This window comes from Netta rufina (genome assembly GCF_964035555.1).
Source record: "Netta rufina genome assembly, chromosome: 1".
Taxonomy (NCBI): Eukaryota; Metazoa; Chordata; class Aves; order Anseriformes; family Anatidae; genus Netta; species Netta rufina.
This window is the reverse complement of record NC_140123.1, coordinates 147,438,170-147,457,342: the sequence shown is the minus strand read 5'-3', so window position 1 is coordinate 147,457,342 and position 19,173 is coordinate 147,438,170. Positions and strand designations below refer to the sequence as shown.

At 41.7% G+C, this 19,173-nt stretch overlaps 1 protein-coding gene across 2 annotated transcripts in view; it reads left to right on the top strand.

The window, feature by feature from the left end:
- Nucleotides 1-19,173, top strand: part of KIAA1549 — a 138,795-nt gene that overhangs the window by 54,056 nt on the left and 65,566 nt on the right. For both annotated transcript variants that reach the window (XM_084295904.1, XM_084295905.1), the window contains exons 2-3: nt 9,404-12,163; nt 13,599-13,687. In XM_084295904.1, the coding sequence (XP_084152030.1) occupies nt 9,404-12,163; nt 13,599-13,687 (2,849 nt within the window). The remainder of the gene's footprint in view (nt 1-9,403; nt 12,164-13,598; nt 13,688-19,173) is intronic.

Here is a 19,173-nt window from a genome sequence, read left to right as displayed (position 1 = left end):
CTTTTGTTAACTGAGGCTATGAAGTCCCTAGGGCCATGCACAAATTCCAGTTCTTATCACAGGATGGTCTTGTCACCAGGTAGGATATGAAAGTCAGGGCCTGGGGATTTCAACATTCATACCTGCATTCTGTTAAGTTCCAAGAACCATGTGCACCTTGAGCAACCAAGAGTGCTAAGAAGACCCACGCTTTAATATCTTGATTGGTACTGTATGGCTGGTAACCTGTGGTCTCAGACCATCAGCTTCAGTGCTGGGAAAAGATGATGCAACCTTGCTGGAGCCAACAGAACTGATTTGTGTCAGTCGTGAGCTTGGCCCCAGGTCTGACAGTGTGGACTGCAGTAGCTTTGGATAAACAGTTTCCAGGGGAATGATCTGGGAGCAGTGATTAAGCCTCTTGCATTGCATTAAGGGCATGGAAGAAAAACCTTTGGGAAAGTTTTTCCTCTAAGATGTTAACGCCTGTGGTTTCTTGTCATCACAGAATCACCTAGGTTGGAAGAGACCTCCAAGGTCACCGAGTCCAACCTCTGACCTAACACTAACCAGTCCTCCACTAAACTATATCCCTAAGCTCTACATCTAAACGTCTTTTAAAGACCTCCAGGGATGGTGACTCAACCACTTCCCTGGGCAGCCCATTCCAATGCCTGACAACCCTTTTAGTAAAGAAGTTCATCATGTTGTGAGGATGTTACTAAGGGGAAAAAGACCAGAATCAATTGCTAAATCTTGAGATATTTGTACAAGTAAATATCTTATTAGATATAATTATTCCTAAATCTAGGGTGGTTTCAGGATCTCCAACAAAGATAGCTGCTGTGGCTTTAAAGTGTTGAGCACTCAATACATAAACCTAACAGCCTGTTAGGAAGGAGCAGAAAAGTGTGTGATTTGTTTTTTGTTTTTTTTTATTGTTTGAAATAGTACTTGTTACCTTTTCCCTCTTCCCTAATGATTTTTCAAGGAAAGTAACGTTTAAAAGTTCTTTGGGTATGAACTACAGCAAATGTTTGACCTTTGATACTGTGCAGTGAAGACATAAACTTGCTATGTATTTATAGGGTTGAAGTTTTTGACATTTTTGGGGGGCGGGAGGGGGAGGCTTCTCATTTTCCAAGTGGTCTCAGGCCCATTGACCCTTGCAGGCTATGGAGACAATCTTAAATAAACTTCAGACTTGTACTTAAAGTGACTACTTCTCAGACTTCTGCTCCATCTATTTGCACATCCCTTTTCTTTCCATGTTTACAGCTCACAGTGAGCACTTATTTTCAGCCCCAAAGGCTTCTTGGTAACTGGGACTGTTTTGCTCTTTCCCAGCTTTTTATCATCTCCTTTTTTGTGTGAAGTGCCTTGACAGGATTCTTTCTTGTGTAACCTGATTTGCATGCTGTCAAATGCTGAGTACAGCTACTAAATGCTTTCATATCTGACTGTGGAAGAGCTTACCAGTATTATTTACTTATGCACATACAACTGATTGCAAAATGGAGCATCTACAGATGTATTGCCATGATCTGGGCCAGGAGCAATGATGTTTGTAGTTTTGAATTCAATACAGAGTGAAGTTGGTTGAAAATCCTATCTTTTCAGCTTTTTCATCATGCTTCATATCCCATCCTTCTTCTGAATTAGCCTGTGAAAGGAAGTGATTTTAGGTATTGCAGGCTGGGTTGTCAACTAATATAAATCTGGAGCAGCAACACGGTGCACAAGCAACGACCCCACTGACCTGAACAACTTAAAGCGCAGTCAAGGGTATACATTTCCTTTGTCAGCACGGCCCAGTTAAGAATATATGTCAATGAAGAGAGTCCCTGTGGATAACTGGGTTACTAGGATACAGCATAGGCTCTGTTTTAATTAAAAAGTTGTGCTTGACTTCAGGCTTTCCGTTTTATTTTTTTCAGGGATTTTTATAGTGGTCACACAACTGAAGAAATAAAAATTACTTTGTTTTAAGGACAGCTTTTCCTAAAAGCATTTATATGCGTTAGGTGCAAAGAAATGCTCAGTGAGAAGTGTCATCTGTAAAAAGAGAGGCTAATATAAATTTAATTGGTCTTTTCAAAAGCTTCCAGTATTTGCATTTTGAAGGGTGCTGTAGTCTTTAGCCTAAACAGAAAGCTTTTCAGTAGTTGTTTGGTTGTGTAAAATCTGACACAGGCTGTTCAGAGATGAGAAATCAACTTACTTTGCAGAAAGTCAGCGAATTAAAATTATATATATGTGTGTAATATATATATATACACAAGTGGGATGGGGGAAGAGTAGAGGAAGAAAGCTTTTACTTTTTTTTTCTTTTTTTTTTTTTTTACATTAAAAAATAAAAAAATGACCATGGTGAGCAAATCTGGCGAGTGTTTTTCTTAGAATTAACATTTGCAAAGCCAATTCAAGTTTGTGTGTACTTTATCCCTGACATATGGCTTCCCACATGATGATGTCACGTACAACTGAATGCCAGAAAAGCGTGAATGCTCCCAGCACTAGCTCGACTTTCAGCTGTGATTTGATTTGCAGCTTTGTGTGCGTGCATGGCCAGCCGGCCGCATTAGAGCACGGAGCTCTGCACGAAGCTGTTGCGTTCCCCTCTTGTGGGTGCTGGCCTGTAGGAATGCATCGTAGCCACAGGAGGCTCCTGTGTTTGACATCATCTCTCCTCTTTTTCTTCCCCCAAAATGTTTGAATTGGCGTGGCTAGATTTGTTTTCTCACCCTCAGTGTGAAGGAGTGACCCTCAACTGGAGGCATCTTGATGCTCTGGAAGCTTTACGCGATTCCATGAGTGAGGGTTTCTTGTATGTTTGGGATTGCACGTATCTTGTAGTGGCAAAAAGCTGTTCTGTAAACAGGTTTTGTTCCCAGCCCACTTGTTATCAGGCAGAGTTTTTTCAAAGGCAAGCAGACTGGTTCTTGCTGTGTGGTTGTGTGTATGGGGTGGGGTGGGGGTGTTTGCTATGGCTCCCCTCTGTGCGCTCTCCTGTCTCTAGTGCATGGTCTGCTGGTGTGTTGCTATGTTTTGCTTTATGAAAAATGCTTCAGTCACAAGGTTCTTCTGTGCAAAACAATGTGTCACAGTGGTATTAGATTAAGACTTTTTTATTATTATTGTTGTTTTGATCTACCGGTTACTGTAAACTACTAAAGGGTCCTCTTCTGCCTCAACAGTGGATATGTTTGGAAGATTCCTGGGTCAGAACAGACTGTAAATTTTCTAGTAAGTTGTTCAGTGAAAATTGGGATCCCAGCCTGCCTATTCCACTTTAGGGTGATGGCTATCAGCGAAAGCATGGTAAAGGAATTTTCTTTTAATGTTGGATAGGGAAGATAAAGTGACTGATAGAGGTTCATTGATGCATTCATTTTGTACTGCGATCTGTTTTTTAACGTAATACCTGACGCGGAGTGCCTTGATGTGATTTTTGACCCAGAGGGGTATGAAATGCAGTTAGACCATGTTCTACTAACCCTCTTCTTTTACAAAGTCTTCACCAAACTCTGCTGGCAAGCAAGCGTTTGTCTTTGCCACTTCCCTTTGTGCTATGGCACATCTTTTCTCTTTGTGTAGAGGTGGAAACTTGTGTTCGTTTGCTGTGCAGGAGGGGGAACTTCTTGTAAACCTGCACCTGGGTAGCAGCTGAGCCACATCTGTTTGCATGTGGATAAAGAACGACTTCAAGATGTTCCTCTTCTTTTTTGGCTGTGTATTGAAACCTGGTGTGCAAAAGTGAGTGAGCACGTAAGTAGGTGCCCGCTTTGTGGGCTTCCTAGTAGCCGTATCATTTTTCTCTTAATGCAGCCTTTTCCATTTGTTGTGGAATTTTCCTTCCACCTTATTGCAATGTGCAAGACTGCTATGACTTAAATATTTTTTTCTTTACTTTCTGTCTTTTTAAGTCTTTCAGGTAGTAAAAGCAACTTAAAACTCACAAACACACGTGTTAAACAATGAGAGATGCTCTGGATCTTCCACAGTATGAAACCGAACATCTCTGAGATCTCTGACTAATAGCTGTTAGGCCTCCACGTGCTGTTTGTCCCTTGTGCATCCGAGTTGTGTTATCCGGAGGGAGCATTGCACACATACAGCACCTGGTCCAGGAGCAGCATCTTCCAAAAGCTGCTGAGAGCCCCACTGTGGTACTGGACTCCCAGCCCTGTCCTCTCCCCGGCTGTTGTGTGCTGGGGTAATTATTGTGATTGTTCAATCCCTGTTGAATGCCTCCCAGAGAAGAACTGAGATGGCTTTTCAGCTGCAAATACTCTGACTGGTATTTTCCTACAAGCCAGACACCTAAGAAATTAGTCACAGGCTTACACAAGAGAGCTGTGGGTATTTTTTGCAATGACCTAATGCATACAATGCTTTTTTTTTTTTTTTTTTTTTTTTGACTGAAGCCGAAATAAATGCTGTTAAATAAGTCAGAAAGTTATTAAGTGTTAAGCCATATGAGGAATAGTTTATGATTTTTACAGATCTATTTGTGCCTATCGTTCTCTTTACCCTTGGGTGGTCTCGTCCCACGCTACATTCTGTTACTTCAATTTCTTATTTTCCGGTTCTCAAACAAAAAGATGAATAGTGGTGGATGGCAAAAAAAAAATTGCTGAAACTGTCTTTGAAATATGATGTGCTATTCTACCCCATAGTCAGGGAGCCATTTCATGTGATGAAAATTACTAGTGAGTTAATAGCTTAAATTTTAATAGTTTGGAAACCGCTGTTATCTAGTCAGTTAATAGGAATTTCTTCATCGTACTTGGAACATCTGTAGCTTGGGTTGCTGCTCTACCTACAATGCCTCTGTCTAAACAATGGGTAGCAGTAAAAGAACAGCTTTTCTCCTTAAAAATAAAGACGCTAAAATGTAGTGATGTAGATCACTGTGTTTATATGCAGAAGATCATTTTCTGAAAGTGATTTATATTTTGAACTAATTTTCTGGCACTTTCTAGTATTTTCAGACTTTATATAGCCATTACATAATTTCTCAGCATAACGGAGCTATTTTTTCTATTCACAAATCTTAATTTTATGACAAGTAAAGACTTATCTGTATTCATTTTTTTGATGTCTGCATCTATCATCTATAATTTAATAGTTTTGTAAGACTGGACACTAGCTGCTTTTAATCGGTGGCAGTAGTTGTGATAGTTACAACTACCACATTCTGCTAGCAGAGTGCAGAAAAGTGATGTGACTTTCTTGAAGTTGCAAGAGAAATCAGTGGCAGAGCTGAGATTACATCTTGGATCCTGTATTTATTAAGGGTGTATGCATAAATATATATTTACATGTATTTGTATATATTTATATGCAAATGCAGAACATCATTTTTTTACTTTATTGTCGGGTATAGAGCAATATTACTCTCCAGAACTGCAACTGCAGAGCGAATAAAAACTCTGTTTCTCTAATTGCTTCCTTGAAAAATGACTGGCCTAGTTCCTGGGTGATACCTGCACATGGTTTTCTGGCAATCTCAGGTCACGGTGTAGCTTGTCACCAAAGCAGTCTACGGACTGCAGCAGTCCTTTGCTACAGTCATGGGGAATTTCTGTGCTGGTATTATGGCATTTGCAAATTCACAAGTCTCAGCTGATGTTACTGTGAGCAGCCATGCTTCTGTAATGCAGCTTTGGGGCTCATTGAGTTCGGTGACAGGTTTCAGTGCTTGTGTTGTGTTTAAACTTTCACCTGTTTTTGTGGGCAGCAGAAGCTGCGGAGTTCACCACCCCAGGCACATTTAGCATGCTGCTTTTGCTGCCACTCCTTCCGGTGCCTGAATTTCTTTGTCTGAGCTGAGGCGTTGTCCTGGTGCCATCTGTGGCTCATGTGGCCACTTCCACAAGTGCTCTCCTTTCTTTCTCTTTGCCATGGTGTTTGTAGAGCTTTGTGGAGCGTGGCTTGCCTGGCTGTCACCCTGTCACTGTTGCCTTGCTCAGTGGCAGTGCAGTTGCTGGCTGGTGAATCTGTCACCCCACACCAACAGCTGCGCAAGCAAACAAGTCGGCGTTGCTGCTAATCAATAGCTTTGTGCAGCCGCGGCATTAAAACGCACCACAACATGTGCAGCCTGTCTGCTTCTTTGTCCCATGGCGTAGCCGGATCAGCTGCTTTGCAGCGAAGAGGATGTGATTGCCATGCAGCACGCCTTCAACTCCTTCAGCGTATTTTGCTGCTGCTCTTTGTGCGCTGTCTGGCTGCTCCCTGGCACATCTGCTGCGCGCCCCATCTGCTCGCCGGGAGTGGTGCGCGCGGCACTGACGAGCAGCATTCAAGTGGTACGCTCTTCTTCTGGAGACAGCAGAAAACAATAATTTGTATTATTAATGGCATGTCATTAATACTCCCCGCTTCTAACAAGCCAGGCAAAGCGAATAATGTGGTACGTTGGCTTGCAAACTTGCCAGCAAGTTTTTGTTTCGAAATCCTGTGTGCATGAGTGAGCTTCTTGCGCTCTGCTCATCTCAAGCAATCAGTGCTCTTACCTGGTCTTGTTGCTTGTGACTTTTCTGAGTCCTAGAGTGTTTTGGGAGTAGTGTTTTACTGTTTTCCTTAACTAAATAAATCTGATTTTTTTTTCCTACCTATTATTCTTTGAAGGAAACATATATTAACAGATTTTCAACAAAAATCTAAGTGCAAAGTCAGAATGAACTTAAAACCAAAATGGCCTTTGCCTTATGCATGTCTGTTGAATTGTAATAGCAGTGAAACTAACCCTACAGAACATCTTTGTGACGTGTGGTCTCTTCCAGCAGGATTTTGCCTTATGATGATCCCTCTGTCAAACTGAACAAAGATAACAGGAGTTCTCTGTGTGTGAAGGAAGATAAAGATGCATAGCCGTGGGCATGTATAGGCAGTGCAATTGTTTTGTCTTTAGAATCAACTTCTGTATCATCACCTCTAGCTTTGGGTCAAGGATTTGTGCAGATACGCGATCAGAAGTGTACTTACTAATCAGAAAGTGGACATCTTTGCCAGCCACATTAACTGTCCTGTGTGGTGATTCCACATTTACTGTTCTTACTGTATTGAAACTGACACAACTCTTGTGGAATTGATGCTGGGAATTGCAGCATGAAGCCACGATGAGCAATGAGAACTTTATCAGTGCACTTGTCTATAATTTGGAATTCATTTAAGCAAGCACTGGGTGTCCGAAGTGTGACAAAAATGGGCAGTGTTTTACAGAGCCAGCTAAAAGGATTTGTGGTGTGCCTTTACGCACTGCATGCATACTGGGAGAGAAGTGATTCATTCTGACAGTGTGTTTCATGGTCTTGTAATTCTTTTCCTTTAGTAACTCCCTGCTTACTCAAAATGTCACAAAGGAAAAACTAAAGGCTGGAAGCCCGAGTCAAAGGAAGGAGTGAGGTTAAGGAAGGCTTTAACAAGGAGAAAACGCAGAATAACTTTGTCAGCAAGCGGGACTGGCATCACGAACACCTGCTCAGGGTCTGTGTTTCAGTCCTGTGCTTGATGGGAGCTACAATTTCTGTCACTCACAGTAACTGCTTGCAAAAGCCATTGTTGCAGGGTGGCTGCACTGTTTGTGTTCCAGTGGTTGACCTCTTCCCCTTTCTCCTCCTTTTCCTCCTCCTCTTCCTCCTCCTTGAGCATTGTAAGGCAGCATATCTTATCATCACACCACAAAGATCATAAATCTACCAGTGCCTCCAGTGAGTTTCAGGAATTAAAAATTGATTGGGACTACCTGAGAGAGTCTTTTATGCTGCAAAATGCTGTGCGTGGGATCTGTAAAATAAAGTATGTTATCGCATGGCTCATCTTCGATTAGCAGTGATTAGCGGTATTAGTTCTGTGCATTGATTTTTATAATCGTGCTTTCCAGATCAGTAGCTTCAAAATTTACCAGGTCAGTATGTCAGTGCTTGAAAAATTGTCAGGGAATTTAGCAAATAGACCAGGATGGAAGGTACGGTGACAGCAGTTCATCACTTTTGCAAAGCGCTGTTACATTGGCAGCAGCGTGTAACAGACAGGTGAACTACTCCTGCAAAGATCTGCCAGGAGTTACGGAGTTCAAGGCATCCTCTACGAGCTTGCTAATGTAGCTACACTTGAGCAGTGTGCCGTATCACCATCAGGCACTTACAACGGCGTCTGCTGGGTTTTATTTTAAACTGTTCACTGGTGGATTAATTGGGTGGGATTCCTACCCCCACCAGCCTTTTCAGTGCACATTGTCAGTAGGTTCCAGTAGCACTGCATAGATGCTCCAGTATGAGAATACTAATGCTGGGGAAATGGGATGATCTGGGGATAGCTAATCTAAGAATGAAGCCTTTGTGTGTACCCTAGAAAAATGTCCTCAGGAAGTTTTCTGTGATTTCCCTTAACGTTCAGCTCTGAAGGGTATCAGTCATATCTAGACATTTCACAAAAGTACTCAGGCAGTAATAAGCCTTTCCTTTGCAAAACACAGCCATGATTGGAAAGGCCTGTATGCAGATCTCAGTAACACGAGGATGCTTTTGTGTGGGGAGGAATTACAGTCAAGTTGTGCAAATAGTATTGATACATGATTTTTGCAAGAATCTTCCTAAAGTATCTGGTGAATTCACAGCTTTTTCTCCTTGGTGTTTGAACTCAGCTATTACTACTTCAGTCTTACAAGTATGAGCAGTGAAAGATCTGTTACAGGTGGCCTGTAAATAAAGTTCTCCTACAGCAGGATGCAGATGAAGATGGCAGCTGCATAACAAAGCAATTTGCTGCTGGCTGCTTAGAGGGGAGAAGTGAAATGAATGGCAGGCAGTGTAAACCTAACTACTGGACATGTTTCATCTCAGCAGATACTTGCAGTAGATACCAGGTCGACACTTGCCTTACATAAAAGGAACGCACCTCTTCATCCCATAAATAGCACCTGTCGCTCATTTCTGATATTGACAGGAGCTGGTTATAGAAATAGAACAGATCTGCCAGTGAGCCTAATAATAAGAAATAATAACACTGGAGGAAATGAAGTGATGCTAATGGAAAGCAGAAGACCTAGCCCAGGTCCCTAAAGATACAGAGAGTCTTTCTCTATGTTGTACCCTGTTACCCTTTCTGGTTTGTTTACTTTGGGAGCCTGTGAGCTGACACACACTATAGCCTTGTGTAGGTAAGAGGGAGTTGCTTTCCATCCTTCCGTGGGCTTGCTGGGGAGCTGCTGTCAAGGGACAAGTAGGTGCAGAGTGAGAGGAGCCCGTGTGGTCCTGGTCATTTCCAGGGAATAGGGTTTCACAGGGGAACTTACTTCTTGTGCTGACTTGATCCTTGAGTTCTGCATAGCAGAGATTTGCTCATTCCAGTTTCAATACTTGTGCTAATCTTGTGTTTGTTTTGTTTGTTTTTGTCTCTCTCCTTCCTTATTTAGATGAGATATTCGTGGAGCAGCAAAATTTTTCCTTTTTCTCAATGGACTCAAAGGTGCACCAAAGCATATCAGGCAGCAGGACACAAATGGCCTTAGCAAAAAGTACTTTGGAGTCCCAAGAAAATAATTTCCTTCAAACAGTTTTATCATCAGTTACCACTCCCCTTGATGTGACTTCATTTAACCAAGAAGAAACGATCAGGATTTCAGAATGGAGAAGTATGCCATTGGTAGATGTCTCCGTAACAAGCAATGAGGCATTCTTAAGTGACGATGAATTTATTAGCTCATTTCCAAAGGCACAGTGGACTCCCCCACTGAAGTCTTCTGCAGTTTTACCAGATCATCACTCTAATACAGTAGAGCCACCAAGAGAAGCATTAGAAACTCTGTTGCTAACACCTTCATTATCTGTCTTTTTTATACCATATGAAATCTTGAAAACAGCACAGCAAAAGACTCCGCTAAGTGCTGTCCCTAGTCACAGTAACACGCTCACAGAATTGAACCCTTTTGTACCAGATAGTGAAATTCTAAGTTCAAGCAGGGACTTGCACCTTCCAAATACAGGTGTTCATTTCACTCCCATTCCTTTAGAGGAGGTGGGTGAGGTGTGGGAAAATGTAAACAGAAGTTTAACATCTCTGCTTTCTGAGGCAACTTCACAAGAGCCACCTGTCCATCTCCAGCTGCTGGATAGAGATAGCCATGTTGCAGCAGATGCTACTGCACAAAGTATAGACCCAAATGGTGACAATTACACTGATGTGAGTAGCCGGGCAACAGAAGTGCTCGGTGTAAGGACCTACCCTTCTCCAAGCAGTACCTGGGCCACACCTGCTGCTGCAGCAGCCAGTGCTGAGCCTGGTTTGTTTGCAATCAGTCTTCCACTTGCACCTTTCCCTGGTCACTCAGCTGTCATTTCTGCTGATGCTGGCACGGTTCTTAATGCCAGCTTGTTTACACACCACTTCTCCAGTACAGCACCAAATTTGCCTGCTGGTTCAGAAATACCAAGTCAACCTGAGCTTATTAGTGAGCTCATAAGCCCAGTGCCTTTCACGAGATCATACAGTCCTTGTTTGAACTGTGACTCGGTTTCACTTCTGCCAGAGGCAGGCTTTGCTCCAGAACACGATGTGGGCTCAGGTGATTACATCGAAACCATGTCAGTCCAAGCCTCTGAAGTTCAAGGAATAGCTCCATTTACAACTGTAATTGCTGATGGGTATGAGTTTGATGAGCCTACACCTGAGATTTTTGATACTTCTTTTCCATCAAGACCAGTTGTTTCATTTTCTTCAAGATTTGCAGAGATCCCTGATTCGAGTGTGTTTTTATCAAGCACTGTGGGCGCTGCTGTTGACGACAGAATACCTACGAGTTCTCCTTCCTACCATCATCTCCCTGGAGAGATGTCACTGGACATCTCTGCTGCCCAGTTTTCCTTCTCTGCTATGGAAACTGTTTTGCCACCACCAAGCACTGGTGCAGACCATCCTGCTGCCATCACTGTGCTGTCTGAAACTGCAGTCACCCCGAGTGAGCCGGTAGCGTCTGTTGCAGTCAGTCACACAACTTTTCTGGACTCGCCAGGACTTAGGCCATCAGAACCAGGATTTTTGCTTGACAAGACACCTACAAGGGAAGAACCATCTTTAATGGTTTCAGATTTTTCATCCAATCTTTTATCAACACCATTTCTGATTGAACCTAGCTACTCGTTTTTGCCATCAGCCATGCTACACTCTTACTCTGTCATGCAGAGTGATTTATCAACACTCTTACCTCAGACCTTGTTGACTGGGACATCAGTACTTTATGAGGATGTTTCCAGCTGGGACTTAGCTACTGCTGTCAGCTCTACCAGTGACATCGAGGTTTCTCTGTTCTCTCTCGGACAAGCACCATACTTCTACTCAAACGCGTCCTCTACTCCAGGTGCACACGTTCCTGAAATAATGCCATCATCAGGTTTGCATTCTGACTCATCTGTGTTTCTGGAAGCACCATCAGTATCGGTAGCAGGATCCGAAGTTGTGATTACCTCAGCTGTTACAGGAGCTACCTCTCAGTTAGAGCCTTCGCCCTCCTCCTTCCAGCCCGTGGTTCCCACCCTGGTGCTGCCCGCTTCCGACACCGAGCCTGTGACCAGCAGTGTCCCGCTCGACGAGACAAGTCTGATCTCTCTGTTTACTCCCTTTCCGACAACTCCTGTCTTAAACGTGTCTTCATCTCTGCTCTCAACTGCTCCGGCTTCTGATGAGGATACTGGTGCTACAGTTAACGCCACGCTGCTTTTAACACCCAACAGGGAGGGCAGCACCCACCCCACGGCACTTGTGACTGCAGGCCCTGACAGCCTGACACCGCGTGTCGATGCCAGCAGCGTCGCTCCCTCTCCAACACAATCTCCATCTGTGATCACGTCGCTCGTTCCCACACCATTTCCTCCAACTTCTCGCCCTGCCACGGGGTACGACGTTCCAGCAGGAGCTGGCAGCACCAACACATTGGCTGCTCCCGGCACCGTCCCCACAACCGCTGCCAATAGTACCCTGAGCAGCCATGGCACGCCTGCTGCGGGCAGCAGCCCCGGTACCTTCTCCTCTCCTCCTCTGCCCACCATTTCCTCCTCCCCTCCTCTGCCCACCACCACTGCTCGGCCCAGAGCCACGGTCCTGACCTCTGCCGCCAGCACTACCAGGCAGCCCTACGTCTGCGACATCGCGATCCCCGATGCTTATCTCGTCACTGCCGGTGAGAGATCGCCCGCGGTTCGGTTCTGTTTTCAGAAACCACTGTACTGTGAGCCCTTAGTTAGGCTGCGGGGGTTGAATTAGCTACTTGACTATTTCAGAGAAATATAGTGTAAAATTTAGACAGCTGTAAAGCCATGGCTCTCTCATTTATTCTTGAAAAGAGCAGAATTCACTTGTACAGAGTTCACTCACTACACTAGTGAATTACATAGACATTACACAGTGAATGAAACTGCCTTTTCAAGTGTATTTTATACATATATACAAGTACATATATTTCAGGATGCTTTATCCCTTGATTGGTGGAAGATGAACATTATTCTGTTAATGTTCTGCCTGATGTTCTGACTAAGTTTCTCCTTAAAGTTGATGCTGTTGTTTGCATAAAGTCCACATGAGAGGTAATGTTTTAATACGAAAGAAGAAATTTGGCTTCAAAAATATTTGGGCTTTGTTACCGTTTTTATCATTTTACTGTCCTAGCTTATGTTTATATTTTCCCTCGTCCCATACTTACTAGGTTTGGTGTGGTTTTAACCAGAAAAAGTGACGTTAGTGTTTTTCAGAACCAGTTGTCTCAGCATCTGGTTTTGTTTTTTTGGTGTTTTCCCACTTCCTTGGCTTTTTTAACAAGGCACTACCAGAGAACTAACCCAGGGCAGCTGTAGAAATGCTGCGTGCTCTGTGGTAGTCAACACGTTTTGTCCTTAAGCTTTGCTGTAATACGGAAAGCAAAATGAGAATACTCTTATTCTCCAGATACGAACGTGAGCTCACTGCTGGTGAGGACAAAGATTTATATTCACTTGTAATTTGATTAGTTTTGTAGGCAAGTTACTGATGAAAAGTCAGTGCAGACTGACAATGTGACACTTCTCAGTTGTCTCCTTGACCATAGTCAGTCTCAAGCAGACGTAACATCCATAGGGGCTTGGGGTTTTTGAAGCAGTTTCTTACTCGGTGGATATCCCTTTCAGCAATCAATGTCACGTTTGTTTACTTTTATTTAAGTGAAAAGTAGATGCATATTTTCTGTGGCTTTTTTCTGACCACATCTGCATTCCATGCGTTGCCTACAAAACTTGAGCTGTGTTATGACAGCAAGCTCATTGTGGTGCATGGATCAGACCGAATGTGCTGTGAGTTTCAGATCCCATTTGAATGCCTGAGTGGCTCTTAAGAAGATTGCTTGGCTAGAATACTAAAGACAATAGATATGGACAAAAATGAGAGAAAACAAACCTGGAGTTCCTTAAGTCACTTTTTAGGATACAGTCACAACTTTCACTGTTTCCTTGCTATTGTCTTATCCATTTGACTCAGCTGATCTCACTGTCTGCTTTTTCATGCATTACACAATTGAAAAATGCAGCTTTGAATAAAACCTAAGAGATGAAGCTAAAGTATATTTACTGACTGACATTAATTTCCAGTGCTGGCCCGAAGAGCTGTTCTACAAAATGTCAGTGAATCCATCAGAGAAGTGCTCAGAGTTCAGTTCAGGCGATCAGTAGAGCTAGAGGTAAGTGGTATGAAGCGTGTACAAGTGCTATTTGATCACTCTAATGCAATAGTGGTTTTAGTTCACAGGCTAAAACAGTGATTTAAGAACAATGTATATGATGCTAAAGCACTGAAAGGTTTATTCCAACTTAAATGTTAGATTTTTTTTTTTAATGTATGACTTTTATTTAATTTTTATACTTTTAGAATGTAATTTATTTTCTAGGGCAGACCTTTCTTGTTTTTGTCATAGCTGATCAAGCAGTGCCCTGCCACTATTCCACACCTGCTCTGACTGGTGAAGTGAAAATGAGCTGAAAAACTTTTACACTTCTAAAATACCTGTTAGAGTTTTGTTTCTCCTGCTAGCTGATTACATGCATAGTGCCTTAAACAAAGCAAACCATTCTTCACCACCTTGTGCTATTTTATCTTGTGAGGTCATCAGCACTTACATGGAAAGTGGTGGAATCCCAAATGCTGGATTTGGCAGGAAAGGCAGGATGAAAAAAAATCAGGTGTGCAATGATAAGATGTTATTTTTTAAGCCTTCAAGTAGGTGTGACTGGATTTCTTCCCCTCCTCTCCTTCCCCCACTCATAGGGTAAAAGAATTTGTGCTTTAAAAAAAACAAAAAAACTCTCCACTGATGTTCAAGGAATTGTCTTTGAACAACATTTCAGTGTTGTTCCCTAACCTTGGAGTGAGTATCCACTGAGTTGAAGTTTAATACTCTATTCATCCACTTCTTCCTCAAACCCTCTGTCTGAGAAGAAAATGATCGAAGATGTGTTTTGGGGTTACATTTGTTGTGTAATCAGGTAATTCAATATTGGGGAAAAAATGGAATATTTCAGTGGAATTGTGGGGGTAGGTTGCAGGTTCATCTGTGCTTGCAGTGTGTCATTTCTATGTTCATTTGGTTGTGATAGCCCAGCACCAAGGTGGTACCTTATTTCTTGTGTGGTTCCTGCTTAATTTTCTTACTTTTTGTTGAGTCTCTGATTTCACTTTTATGATAAAGTTAACTCATGTGCCAGCTTGAATGTTGAACGTAAGTTGAATATCTCCGTGCACAGAAGCCCATGATGGTAGTGCTTTTACCTACTTGCTGATCTTTGTGGGAAAAAGGTCTTTTGACAGCTCCTGCCACAACCACTGCACTCAGTAATTAAACAGCTCTTGTCTGTTGTTTGAGAACATACCTGTCTACTTCTCAGTCAAGATAAAGTGTGACAAATTTCTGCCAAGCTTCAGCCGCAGTGAGCTGCCCCTATAGATTACGTTTAGTTTTGTTCCTTTTAGCAATACCTGCCCATAAGCTTTAAGGATTTTTGCAAATTAAATATTTTTATTCTGGATGGTGGATTTACACCTTCAGTTTGTGCAAACTGGCATAGGCAAGTAGAAGTCAAAAACTCATGATGATGAAGCTACAGTGATTTTCAGTGACCTTATATGCCTTGCAATAGTAATGCCAGTAATACAAAATGTATTGCTAAGTACCCGAAGGCTGAGTAGAGCAAACATTTGATATATTTCTTCTTTATATTTTTACCCTTTAGTCTTTCATTTCATGCCCACTATGGCCTTGCAGAGCTTTCAATAGTGTGTTTTGGCTCTAAGGCTGCTTTCTGGCAACTGCTTTTATACATAATGCAGTTAGTCCAGCTTCATTCTTTGCAAATTCTATTTTATCGAAAGGAGAAAACATCTCCATGGAGTCACTTATGCTTATTTTATGCTAGAATGCTGCTGTCATATGAGTTCTCTTTGTGATGCCTTGGATATCAGTATTTTTGCACTGAAAATAATGTTTTCAACTCTAACAGTAAAATGCTAACCAAATGGTTACTATAAATAAGGAGCTTTCTATGTCAGCATGTTTAATGGTGATGTAATGCAAAATTTTACACAGAACTGTCTCATATTACTGAACTAAATTAATCAAGCAGACATGACTCTTGTTAGTCAAGAGTACCCAGGAACTGAGTGTGCGTTTGGAAGTTACGGTGAAGCAGTGCACTTCTTTAAGCTGCTTTTTTTTTTTACTATGGCTTTTATGACAGCTCCCAGATGTTGTTCCCTCGTTGTGATGTAATGCACAGTAAATCAGGAGACAGTCTTGTTAAATTTAACTTGGTAGTAACGTGTGCTTTAAAAATAAAATCCATGGCAACGATGGATATAACTGCTGCTCACTTTAAATATAATCCAAGTTTAATACTGGAAGGAGAATTACTTTTCAACTGAAAAAGTTGGGGAAAAAAACTTTGGGCTCTGGTTCTTTATTATTTCTAACATTCTGAACTGATGAAGTAGGAAAAAAGTGGGGCAGGCTTGAATCCTGTCTAATGAAAAAACTTTTTTTTTTACAATTTTCTTCTTAGCAAAGTGAGAATAACTGAAAATTTTTAAATTCTCTCTTTCTAGTTGGTTTCAATGCATTGCATCTGCAGAAGAATAAGACCCTATTGTTTGCCTATTCTTTGAACCAGAGCAATTTTTTGTCAACTTTCTCTAATGTAAATCTTAGGATACTTGGGTAAGATTTGCTAGACAATCTTCAGTTGACTTTAGCTTTGTTGCACTGGGGCAAGAGGAAAAAAAAAAAAAAAGTGTTGGCAGTGACTTGTTATAAGGACCCTGCTGCCATTAAGTTCATACAAACAGAAAAAAGCTTATTGTCAGCCTCACTTTGTTAGGGATTTTTATCATGCAGTGTAATGTATGCCACAGTCACTTTGTTGCTGCATTTAATCCGGGATTTTGGACCTGGCCTTAACCTGTAGGTTTCTGTGATCCAAAATCTGCAAACCTCTGCCTCAAAAGTAAGGAAACGAGTTCTCTGTCTGGCAGTTAAATACTTTTTTCAAAGATGCCACCTTGTGGATTTGCACTGGCTTCTGTAACATTCATTGCTACTCACTGCTGCTGAAACTGTGGCTGTTATCATTTAGGTGTGTGAAAATGGGGGAAGAATTGTTGCCTTAGGATCCCATTGCGTGTAGGGGCAGAATCTGTTTCATTTTTAAGACCTGTGAGCCTTTGTAGCCCATCTTCGTGAAGTTAAATGCTCCCTGTAGACTCATTACAGAATGCTTAATAAGGTGGTGGTGAGGAAATCCTTTTTTTATGCCTTCTGCCAGATGTTTGCACAGCATAATACAGTGGTATGTAGGCATGGATTAGATAGTACCAAAGGTGCATCTAATTGAATAGTTTAGCTGACAATAATCTATAGCAAATGCCTAGGGAAAGTCATAAGGGATGGAGTAAGCAAGCAGTGATGTTTTCCCCAAATACTTTTCTAGCCTCTAATAAACTGGGACTTAAAAACGTGCCATACGAGATGCATTCTCTCTTGTCAGATTAGCTTTGAATGAGAGAGGCTGTATCCTGGAAACAGCAGGGTTGGATTAGCTGTTTTAGGAGAGGGAATGGCTAAACTTGAGAAGGTGCAATGACTTGTACTGAAGCTTTCTGCTTTTGCTGGTGGCTCAGTTGTGCATGTTGAGTTTTGAGTGCTTCTCCAGATTCATGGCTCAAGGCATTAAGGTAAGAAATCTGTGCCTGTTTAATGTAAGAAATTGTACTTGAATAGGTAGTGCTCTAAAACTGGTGCTTCAGCTAGCTAGTTTGGTAGCATCTCACTGTCCTGGCAGTAGAAATGAAACCTCCAAGAGAGGGTTGGATGGTTGGCTGGGTTTGGGAACCATTTAGCTGCACCAAGAGGAGCTGTTCTCACTTGTGAAGCAAGAGTTGAGCTGTGCTTATGCATCCTAGATAACTTTCCAAACTTTTATGTGAATTACCTTGTAAACAGCATCATGCTAACATGGCTGTATTACTTCTGGTGTCTGAATTCAGTTGTTGAGATGTAACTTAAGACAAAGCTGCAATATCACAAACAGAAATAGCTATTGCTTTCACCTACAGTGCTTCTAATCTACCTTCCTTAAGATTACACTTCAAAAAAAATTATTTTAAGCTTCCATTTTTGTAGCATTACTTTCACCCAAAAAGGAGCACAAAAGGGAGGCGTGAGTGTTAGCTGTTAAGATGAAGAAGTTGATGCAAAATTTCAGAGGAGTCTCTGGGGTAGGCTGCTTACATTGCATCTGTGGTGCACTGGAACAGGTCAGAGGTGCAGGCAGCTGAGCTGGTTATCAGAGGCTTGCATCCTTGTCTGAAATACCTAACTATAGTCCATGACAACAGTATTGTAGAGATGCTGTACTAGGCCTCTCTTCTTCGGTGTATATGGCTTCAGAAATCACCAGCAAATTGTCTGTAAAATTTTTAATTCTATCTCTTCTTTTTCTTGCTTTTAAGCAGTCTTTTGTGCAAGTAATGTAACTTTTCTTTTCAATGTCTTACCCATTATAACTGCTGTTTTCCATTTGACAAACTGAAGCTGCAGAGATCATTTCATCCTGAGATAAAAGGATAAAATTTCAGATAAGAAGAGCTCAAAAGAGCTGTGCATATTACTCATATCAAACAAATTTGAATTCTCTGGGTCTAAATCCATTCATAAAAGCAGGATGCTGCATATATTTGTGGCCTAAGAAGAAGGAAGAAATAATGAGCAAGACAGTTTTTTGTTGTTGTTGTTGTTTTCTTCTGCTATTTAGGTAGTTTCTTTTGGTGAAGATCTCTTTGAAATACATGGTGTTTGAAATACATGGACAGGAAAGGGCTGCTTACTGTCTCATCTAAACACCAATTATCATTATGGTGCACTATTGCAGAAATACCAGTAAGGAACATGTGGGTGACACTTTAAGTAGCACTGTGCTTTTCCATGAGGCTCATCTTGAAGTTGAGCGTGTCTGAAAAATCCCTTCACTAGCGCAAAGCCTGCAAGATGCCAGCATCTATTCATTTAAGAGGTGCACATTTATCAGAACATTTGCATCGCTGGTTTAGATTATTTATTTGTGAGGCCATCGTGTTGGATATCTCAAAATACTGTAGCGTGACTGCCTCGGGCAAATTAAACAAACCATGAAGTAAAAGAAATAGGAAAAAAATAATGCTGGGGAAATCAGAGTCCTTGATATTGAGATAGTTTCTCTTAGGGAGAGAAGGCATCGCAGTGTGTTTAAATAAATAAAAGCCTTCAGCTTGTTTTTACTTAGGTGACAGAATAATAATGCATAAAAGCCTCTGCCTGGAAACATTTGCCTAGGTTCATATTTAACTTTCAATTTCATTTCTTTTACATGATGACTAAAGCTCCTCGGGGTTTTTGAGAAGTCTCAGTGTCAGGAGATGAAGTGGAGGAGGAAAATTGTAATTGAGGTAACTACGTTGAAGAAAGCAAATGGGGAGAAGCATTCTCCAGAATACTTGTGTGTGAGAATTATATCCATAAAACACAGTTTATGTGTATTTTGTTTCTCACACATCACATGTGAATGTTACAGGATGCGTTTGTTCTGTAGCACAGGCCTGAAGTGCAGAAGCTCTGCAAATGGTTCAGTAAGTAGGTAACAATTT